The sequence below is a fragment of the Eimeria acervulina genome, genomic scaffold, assembly GCF_000499425.1.
Source record: "Eimeria acervulina Houghton genomic scaffold, Eah_scaff324, whole genome shotgun sequence".
NCBI classification, from domain to species: domain Eukaryota; phylum Apicomplexa; class Conoidasida; order Eucoccidiorida; family Eimeriidae; genus Eimeria; species Eimeria acervulina.
The window spans coordinates 2,637-12,636 of NW_013549882.1; the positions used below are offsets into that span (position 1 = coordinate 2,637).

General features: G+C 44.2%; 2 protein-coding genes across 2 annotated transcripts in view; one reads left to right on the plus strand and one right to left on the minus strand.

Annotated features, from left to right (window-relative positions):
- Positions 1-1,824: 1,824 nt before the first annotated feature.
- EAH_00032930 (hypothetical protein, conserved) lies at positions 1,825-6,603 on the minus strand (the record flags this gene model as incomplete). The annotated part of the gene is made up of 5 exons (XM_013395933.1): positions 1,825-2,028; positions 2,290-2,622; positions 4,050-4,091; positions 4,301-4,405; positions 5,530-6,603. The coding sequence occupies 5 exons, from the start codon at positions 6,601-6,603 to the stop codon at positions 1,825-1,827; spliced, it is 1,758 nt and encodes a 585-aa protein (XP_013251387.1).
- A 497-nt stretch (positions 6,604-7,100) lies between these two features.
- Positions 7,101-10,000, plus strand: part of EAH_00032940 (zinc finger (C3HC4 RING finger) protein, putative) — a gene marked incomplete at both ends in the record, with an annotated part of 3,978 nt that continues 1,078 nt past the window's right edge. Inside the window, 6 exons of the mRNA XM_013395934.1 lie at positions 7,101-7,109; positions 7,556-8,460; positions 8,684-8,761; positions 9,176-9,255; positions 9,481-9,611; positions 9,942-10,000. The exon at positions 9,942-10,000 is cut by the window's right edge and continues 1,078 nt beyond it. Coding sequence (XP_013251388.1) covers positions 7,101-7,109; positions 7,556-8,460; positions 8,684-8,761; positions 9,176-9,255; positions 9,481-9,611; positions 9,942-10,000 — 1,262 coding nt within the window. The remainder of the gene's footprint in view (positions 7,110-7,555; positions 8,461-8,683; positions 8,762-9,175; positions 9,256-9,480; positions 9,612-9,941) is intronic.

A 10,000-nucleotide genomic window follows, 5' to 3' on the forward strand; every position in this document is an offset into this window, starting at 1 on the left:
TTAAATAAATAAATAAATAAACAGATAAATAAATAAATAAGCAAATAAACAAATAAATAAATAAATAAATAGATAAACAAACAGATAAATAAACAAATAAATAAATAAACAAATAAACAATTTACCTTCTTCAGTTGCTAGAACGAGTTTATATGTATATATATATACATAGATAAACAGCTAAATAAACAGCTAAACAAATAAACAAACAAACAAACAAACAAACAAGCAAACAAACAAACAAACAAATAAATAAATAAATAAATAAATAAATAAACAATTTACCTTCTTCAGTCGCTAGAACGAGTTTATCGTCTACCCAAGCAGCACAAACAAATTTTTGTTTTTGTCGTTTTAATAAATAATTTTGCTGCTGAATTAACTGCGATTGCTGAAGCTTTAAAAATTTGTTTATCCCTTCTCCGATTAAACAAATAATAGACGGATCGCTTGGATTAAAAGAAGAGAAGCAATAAGATAAAGAACTTACATTTAGCTGCAGCAGCAAACGCAACAGCAGCAGCAGCAGCAGCAGCAACAGCAGCAAACGCAGCAGCAACAGCAGCAAAAACGGTAGCAACAGCAAAAAATACAGCAAAGCAGCAGCAGAAAGAGCAGCAGCAAAAGCAAAACCAACAGTAACAGCAGCAAAAGAATCAGCAGCAGCAGCAGCAGCAGCAGCAGCAACAGCAACAGCAGCAGCAGCAACAGCAACAGCAAAAGCAGTAATTGTTGTTGCTGAGATTCGGGTTTAGGGTTTAGAGTTTAGGGTTTAGGGGTGTGGTATAGGCAACAGCAGCAGAAGCAACAGCAGCAGCAGCAACAACAGCAGCAGCAGCAACAAGAGCCGCAGCAGCAATAACAGCAGTAGATGCAGCAGCAGCAGGAGCACATCAGCAGCAGCAGAAACAGCAGCAGCAAAAGATTTAAATTTTAGTTTTTTTTAACAAGACAACAACCACCCTAAACCCTAAACCCTAAACCCTAAACCCTCAATAACACTAACAACACAACAACGAGTAAAACAGCAACAACAAATAAATATAATATAATATAATATAAATATAACATAATATAATATAATATAAATATGATATAATATAATATAAATATAATGTAATAACCAGAACAACAAAACGAAGAAAAACGATAAATATACAAACAAATAAATTAAATAAACAAACAAATAAACAAAAAAACAAACAATAAACAAACAAACAAACTAAACAAACAAACTAAATAAATAAATAAATAAATAAATAAATAAACTAAATAAATAAATAAATAAATAAATACCTTATAGCATGCAATAACTTTTGCTCTTTAACAAATAAATAAATAAACAAAAAAACAAACAAACAAACTACATAAATAAACAAACAAACAAACAAACTAAACAAACAAACTAACTAAATAAATAAATAAATAAACAAATAAACAAACAAACAAACTAAATAAATAAATAAATAAGTACCTTATAGCATGCAATAACTTTTGCTCGCTCCCAGGAGGAGAGAACGACGGTGAAGTCCGGATGAGCAGAGACGGCGACGAAAAGTTTATTATTTTGTGAGAACGATAAAGCAATAAATAAAGAGTTTAAACAATTACTAAATGCTAATATTCTCTTGATCTTTAAACTGATCAAATCTATTACTGTTATCAAACCCCTCTTCAACGACTTCTCTGATACTAACAAATATCTGCACACATACAGCATAAAATTTTGTTTATTTATTTAATTTATTTATTTATTTATTTATTTATTTATTTATTTATTTATTTGTTTGTTTGTTTGTTTGTTTGTTTTATTTATTTGTTTATTTATGCTGTTGCTGTTGCTGCTGTTGTTGTTGCTCCTGCTGCTCCTCCTGCTGCTGCTGCTGCTGCAGAGGAGGAGGAGGAGGAAGATGATTCTTCTGCTGCTGATTCTGCTGCTGCTGCTGCTGCTGCTGCTGCTGCTGCTGCCATAGAGGGACGCCCAGAAGAAGGGGAAAGAGCAGCACTTCTTCCTGATGTCGTCATCTTCTATAAACCCTAAACCCTAAACCCTAAAGCCTAAACCCTAAACCCTAAACCCTAAACCCTAAACCCTAAACCCTAGAGTGTCGAATGGTCACCGTTTATTGGGGGAGATGGCAGTGGTGAGGATTTCGAGACCTTCAGCAGAGACGGGGATGACTTTTTGTTGTTTTGTTTGTATATTAAATAAAACAATTAGTCTCCCGGCAGCATAACAAATATTAAGATTGTCGATAAAATGAATAGCCCCTCGAATTGAAGGGGTACAGCCAAAGACATGTCTGCAGGATATTGTAACAGAAGGAAGACAATAAGTCTCTCCTCCTCCTGCTGCTGCTGTTGCTGCTGCTGCTGTTGCTGCTGCTGCTGCTGCTCCTCCTGCTTCTGCTGCTTCCGCTGCTCCTGATGATTCTGGTGCTGCTCCTGTTGCTGCTGTTGTTGTTGCTCCTGCTGCTCCTCCTGCTGCTGCTGCTGCTGCAGAGGAGGAGGAGGAGGAAGATGATTCTTCTGCTGCTGATTCTGCTGCTGCTGCTGCTGCTGCTGCTGCTGCTGCTGCCATAGAGGGACGCCCAGAAGAAGGGGAAAGAGCAGCACTTCTTCCTGATGTCGTCATCTTCTATAAACCCTAAACCCTAAACCCTAAACCCTAAACCCTAAACCCTAAACCCTAAAAGTGAGGGTCTTTCGTCTTGGATTTGTTTTAAAGGGGAAAAAATGCTATACTTGGAGTTATTGAGGGTTTAGGGTTTAGGGTTTAGGGTTTAGGGTTGAGGTTTCGCTAATGATTTTAGGGTTTAGGGTTATAGGGGTTAAGATCTTCTAGACAGCAAACATCAAACCCAAACCCTAAACCCTAAACCCTAAACCCTAAATTCCCTAGTGGGTTGGACCTCCGCGGGCATCGAGGCTAAACCCTAAACCCTAAACCCTAAACCCTAAACCCTAAACCCTAAACCCTAAACCCCCATTCTATACTTTATAGAAGAGCAAAAAGATATATATATTATTGAATATATATAAATATATGCAGCAGATAAACAATAAAATATTACTCTACGCTAGTAATCTTAAGAGTTAAGGCTGGAGCTGCAGCACAGCCCCCAGGTCTGTTTGTAAACAAAAAAAGCATAAAATTGTATTTAAAATATTAATTATTAAATGAAATTAAATAAATAATTTAATTGCATCTATTTATTTTAATTTATTTCAATTTAAAACAGCAAATTTTCGCCTTTTGTTGCTGCAGCTGAGCTGCGCATACACCCCGCGCTGTATTTCAATATAGGTGACCCCTCTTTGTTTATATAAATAAATTATTTATTTGTATTTATTTATTTATTTTATTTAATTATTTAATTATTTATTTTTATTTATTTATTTTGTTTAAGTTTTCATTTAGTTTTAATCTTCATTTCCATAGGCAAAGCCGTCCCCGCTAACCCTAAACCCTAAACCCTAAACCCAAACCCTAAACCCTAAACCCTAAACCCTAAACCCTAAACCCTAATAAACCCTAAACCCCAATAAACCCTAATACGCCCTAATGAAGCCTAAACCCTAATAAACCCTAATAAACCCTAATAAACCCTAATAAACCCTAAACCGGAAACCGTAAACCCTAACAATAAACCCCAAATCCTAACAATACATCCTAAACCCTAATAAACCCTAAACCCTAAACCCTAAACCCTAAATCCTGATAAACCCTAAACCCTAAACCCTCGTGAGAGTTAGTTGGATGCAGATAACAACGGTTTACTAATGAAGCAAAACAACTGATAATAAACCCTACTAAACTCTAAACCCTAAACCCTAGAGAAAAACAACAAAAAGATATCAAAGCATCAGGTTTCTGCTGTGCCTGTTGCAGCAGCAGCAGCACCAGGTTTTGCTGCAGCAGCGGCTGCAGCAGCAGCGGCTGCAGCAGCAGCAGCTGCAGCAGCAATGGTATAGTCTGGGGGTTTAAAGCCTCCTCAAACCCTAAACCCTAAACCCTAAACCCTTCTTCAGATGCGCCGTCTGTACACCGCAGCTTGCGTCGCCTTCTCGGAGACCGTCACCTCCAAACACTGCACAAAAAACACAAACCCTAAACCCTAAACCCTAAACCCTAAACCCTACTAGATCCTAATAAACCCTAATAAACCCAATATATAAACCCTACATAAACCCTAATAAACCTTCATAAACCCTAATAAACCCTAATAAACCCTCATAAACCCTCATAAACCATCATAAACCCTCATAAACCCTAAACCCTAAACCCTAATGAACGCACCCTGATCCCTCTCTTCTTTAAAAGGGTTTCTGTTAAGTTGTCAACCAAACAATTCCAAATGTACGCACTCAACTCTTCAGCTGTCGAATGCACTATCGGCAGACACTGCGCACAAACCCTAAACCCTAAACCCTAAACCCTAAACCCTAAACCCTAAACCCTAAACCCTGAACCCGAATAAACCCTAAGTAACCCTTATAAACCTTAAGTAACCCTTATAAACCCTAATTAACCTTCATAAACCCTCATAAACCCTCATAAACCCTCATAAACCCTCACAAACCCTCACAAAAACCCTAAAAAACCCCTATAGACCCCAACAAACCCTAACAAACCCTAATAAACCCTGACAGCCCCTCATAAACCCTTATAAACCCTCATAAACCCTCATAAACCCTCATAAACCCTAATAAACCCTACTGAAGTCTCGTAAGACAATCGGATCGAACCCACTAAAAGCCCTTATAAACCCTCATAAACCCTAAAAAACCTTAAAACACCCCTTATAAACCCTAATAAAGCCTAATAAACCCTCATAAACCCTAATAAACCCTTCTAAACCCTCGTAAACCCTAATACACCCCTTCTAAACCCTCATAAAGCCTAATGAAGACTCACAAGACAATCGGATCTAGGGATCTGGAACTCAGCACCGTCCTGACATCTAACTTTTATGTTGTTGCCTTCTTTTGTAATTTCGAGGACGTCGCTTCGAACGGGTATTATTGTATGCTCGTTTAGAGTCTGTACAGATGTTAATAATAATATTTTATTATTTATTATTATTTATTATTGTTTATTGTTGTTTATTATTATTTACTTGCTTTTATTAGAGGTTAAATAAATATATACAAAAATATATACATTTCTATATATGTATATATATATATATATTATATTGCGTGCTCGTTTAAAGTCTAAACACATTATATTAATATTAATATTATTATTATTATTAATTATTATTATTAATTATTATTATTATTATTATTTAGCAGCAGCAGCGATAACAACAGCTGCAGCAGCACGAGCAGCAGCAGCAGCAGCAGCAGCAGCAGCAGCATGAGCCCTGAGAGAAACCCAGCACAAATCTTTCAGCAGCAAAAACAGCAGCAGCAGCAGAACCAGCAGCAGCAGCAGCAGCATACAAGCACCATCAGCAGCAGCACAGCAGCATCATCATCATCATCATCATCATCAGCAGCAGCAGCAGCAGCAGGATTAAATACCTTGCAGACATCACGAAGAGCTCTCTTAACTTCTGAGAAGTCAAGAACATAACCATCAGGGTTTAAGCTGCCGATAAGTTTTGCTGCTACTGTATAGTTATGTCCATGCAGCTTCTCTCGATAATGTTTATATGCGACGAAGTGTGCACAAGAGAAAGAAAGCTCAGGAAGAGAGACAGCAACTTCATGCATGCATTCATCATCTGCTGCTGCTGCTGCTGATGATGATGATGTGCCTGATGCTGCACCTGCTGCTGCTGCTGCTGCTGCTGCTTCTGCTGCTGCTGCTGCTGCTGCTACCGCTGCAGCTCCTAATGGTACACCACCACGTACACAACTGCTGCTGCTGCTGCAACTGCTGCAGCTGCTGCAGCTCCTGCTGCTGCAGCTACCGTCTAAACCACCTGCAGCAGCAGCAGCAACTACACCTGGAGAGAACAATTCAACACCGTATGAATGCACAGAAGAGAAAGTAGAGCGAGGGCTGCTAGGGGGCGACCCTTCAGTTGCTGCAACAGAAGAAGAAGCAATGTGCTGCTGCTGCTGCACTTGCTGCTGCTGCACTTGCTGCTGTTGCACTTGCTGCACTTGCTGCTGCTGCACTTGTTGCTGCTGCACTTGCTGCTGCTGAAGCGAACTATTCAATAAGCAGTTCCCACCACCCAAACTGCATACACCCGAACCAGGTCCTGCTGCAGCAGCAGCTTCTGCTCCTGCTGCTGCTGCTGCTACTGCTGCTGCATTTGCTGCTGCGTCGGTTGCAGCTGCTGCTGCAGTGTTGCTGTTGCTGCCGCCGCTGCTGCTGCTGCTGCTGCGATTCACCGGGTGGCTGCAGGTAAACGAAACTCCAGCAGCACGCGAAGGATCAAGTTGCTGCTGCTGCTGCAGCAGTTGCTGCTGCTGCAAATGCTGCTGCTGCAAATGATGCTGCTGTAAATGCTGCTGCTGCAGGTGGTGCTGCTGCAGGTGGGTCGCCTCTTGGTGGTGCTGCTGCTGTTGTTGTTGTTGCTGCTGCTGCTCTAGCCTCTTTTGCTGCTGCTGAGAGCCAACCGATTCGCTGGCACTCTCCGACATCGTCTCTTGCTGCTGCTGCTGCTGCTGCTGCTGCTGCTGTTGCTGCTGCTGTTGTTGCTGTTGTTGTTGCTGTCGCTGATGTTGCTTGTCTTCCTGTTGCTGCTGTTGCTGTTGTGAGTGCTGCTGTTGCGGCCGTTTTTGCTGCTGTTGTTGTTGCTGCTGCTGCTTCTGCTGCTGCTGCTGTTGGTGCTGGTGGTGGTGGTGGTGGTGCTGCCGCTGCTGCTGCTGTTGTTGCTGCTGCTGTTGGTGCTGTTGCTGTTGCTGTTGTTGCTGCTGCAGCTGTTAATTCTTCTGCTTCTTGCGGAAGGAGGCTGTTGCTCCTCCTGTTGCTTCTGCTACCGCTGCTGCAGCTGCTGCCCTTCCTGCTGCTGCTGCTGCTGCTGCTGCTGCTGCTGGGGTGGCAGGCAAACGGCGGAGTGTATGTCTACCTTCTTTGTTGCTGAAGAGTTCAATTTTAATTTTAAAAAGAAATATAATAAAAATAATTCAGAGAGGAGATGCCTCAGGTAAGAACACCGACGCTGTCCTCGGGGCCCGCAGCAGCAGCAGCAGCAGCAGCAGCAGCAGCAGCAGCAGCAGCGGTAGCAGCAGCAGCAGACGGCAGCAGCAGACAGCAGCAGCAGACTTTGTAAGAGCAGCAGCAGCAGCAGCAGCAGCAGCAGCATCTAGATTTTTTTCTGTTTAGGTTTTTCATTTAAGGTGTATATACACCTGAAGATGCAGCAACTGCTGCAGCAGCAACAAAAAGATTGCTTTGTCTGTTCTATTACTGCTACTGCTGCTGCTGCTGGTGGTGCTGCTGCTGCTGCTGCATGCGCATCGCGCTGATAGGTACTTTAATATAAATGCTGCTATTATTTTCTCTCCAGCAGCAACAGCAGCAACAGTAGTAGCAGCAGCAACAGCAGCAGCAGCAAATCTATAAACTTACGCAGTGCTGCACAAATTGCAGATACAACACCGCAGCAGCAGCCGCAGCCGCAGCAGCAGCAGCAATAACAACAGCTGCAGCAGCAGCAGCAGCATAATGGATCTTCCTCCCCCTAGCGACTTAAGCGCGGACGAAGCGCCTAGCAGCAGCAGCAATAGCAGCAGCAGCAACAGCACAGACAGCAGTAGCAGCAGCAGCAGCAGCAATGTGCAGCAGGAGCTGCTCTCATCTGTAGGTAATGGAAGCAGCAGCAGCGGTAACACTGACAGCAGCGGCAGCAGCAGCAACAGCAGCAGCAACACTGACAGCAGCAGCAGCAGCAGCAGCGACAGCAGCAGCAGCAGCAGCAGCGACGCCGGCAGCTTCCCCAACTTGAGCGCCAGCAGCAACAGCAGCAACAACAACAGCAGCAGCAACAACAGCAGCAGTAGCGGTGGCAGCAGCGACGGCAGCAGCAGGGAAGACAGCAGCAACAGGAACGATGGCGCCCCCAGCAGCAGCAGCAGCAGCAGCAGCAGCAGCAGCACAGTCTCCTTCTGTCACGCATGCAGCAGGATAGTGCCAGCAGCAGCAGCAGCAGCAGCAGATGGAGAATTTGTCTGTACTCTCTGCGGTGCTGTTGGCTTTGTAGAAGTGATGGATGCTGCTGCTGCAGCAGATCTAGCAACAGCAGCAACAACAGCAACAGCAGCACCTGCAGCAGCAGGAGCAGGAGACCCACAAGCAATAGGCGGTATGCTGTCGCAACTGATGCGCCATGCAGCAGCAGCAGCAGCACCAGCAGCAGCAGCAGCAGCAGCGCCAGCAGCAGCAGCAGCAGCACCAGAAGCAGCAGCAGCAGCAGCACCAGCAGCTACCCAACAGAGGGAACCGTGGCAGCCAATTCATATCGATGAAGAAGTTCGAGCAGTGCAGCAGCGCATTTAGTAAGCAGCAGCAGCAGCAGCAGCAGCAGCAGCAACAGCAGCAGCAACAGCAGCAGCAGCAGCAGCAACAGAATTGCTTGCTGCTATAGATGCAGCAGAGGCACCTCACAGCACCACCACTCAATTCAACAGCAGCACCAGCAACACCAGCAGCAGCAGCAGCAGCAGCAACAGCAGCAGCAGCAGCAGCAGCAGCAGGTGTTTGCTGCGTGTTGTGTTGCAGTGAGATGCTGAGTGTATTTGAAGAAGACCCTGCTGTTCGTAATTTGCTGCAGATGATTGTAGAAGCACAAAACAACCAGTGAGGCTTCCTGCTGCTGCTGCTGCTGCTGTTCCTGCTGCTGCTGCTGCTGCTGCTACTGCTGCTGCTGTTCCTGCTGCTGCTGCTGCTGCTGCTGCTGCTGCTGCTGTTCCTGCTGCTGTTGTTGGTGGTGTTGTAGTTGTTGCTGTTGCTGCTGCTGTTGTTGCTGCTGCTGCTTTCGCTGTTGTTGCTGCTGTCGTTGCTGCGGCTGTTGCTGCTGTTGTGGGTGCTGCTGCTGCTGCTGCTGCTGTGGGTGCTGCTGTGTGTTGTCTCCTTTTTGCTGCTGTTGCTGCTGCTGCTGCTGCTAGCTGCTAACGAGTGGTGGCGCTGCTGGTAAATATACCCTTGCTGCTGCTACTGTTGCTGCTGCTGCTGTTACTACTGCTGCTGCTGCTGCTGCTGCTGCTGCTGCAGGCAAGGGCGTACACAGCGGCGTACAAGTGCTGCTGCTGTTGCTTCCTTACCGCGTCGAGTTCTTACTGAAGAGGAAGCACGTGAGCAGCAGCAACAGAAGCAGCAGCAGCAGCAGCAGCAGAAGCAACAACAACAGCAGCAGCAGCAGTAGCAGCATTAGCACTAGGTTTATTCACCGTTGCTGAAGCAGTGTAGATTTTTATATGCAGATTTTTCTGCTGCTGCTTTTTATGCTACTCCTATTACTCCTGCTGCTACTCCTGTTGCTGCTGCTGCTGCTGCTGCTGCTGCTGCTGCTGCTGCAGGCGGTATGGACGCCTGCTCGATATGCCACGAAGAGTTTGCTGCAGGAGATGAAGTTGCTTCTCTCTCGTTAGATCCGCATCATTGCATACACTGCTTTCATCAGCACTGCATCGTACCCTGGCTTGAAAGGGTGAGGGTTTAGGGTTTAGGGTTTAGGGTTTAGGATTAGGGTTTAGGGTTAGGGTTTATTAGGGCTTATTATTAGGGTTGAGGGTTCATTAGGGTTTATTAGGGCTTATTATTAGGGTTTAGGGTTTAGGATTAGGGTTTAGGGTTTATTAGGGTTTATTGGGGTTTATTAGGGTTTAGGGTTTGTTAGGGTTTATTAGTAGGCTTTATTATTAGGGTTTAGGGTTTATTAGGGTTTATTAGGGTTTATAAGGGTTTATTAGGGTTTATAAGGGTTTATTAGGGTTTATGAGGGTTTAGGGTTTAGGGTTTAGGGTTTATTTGTTTGCAGAACAACACATGCCCGGTGTGCCGATTTGAGCTGCCTACGGATTCCGATTCAGAGCGGCA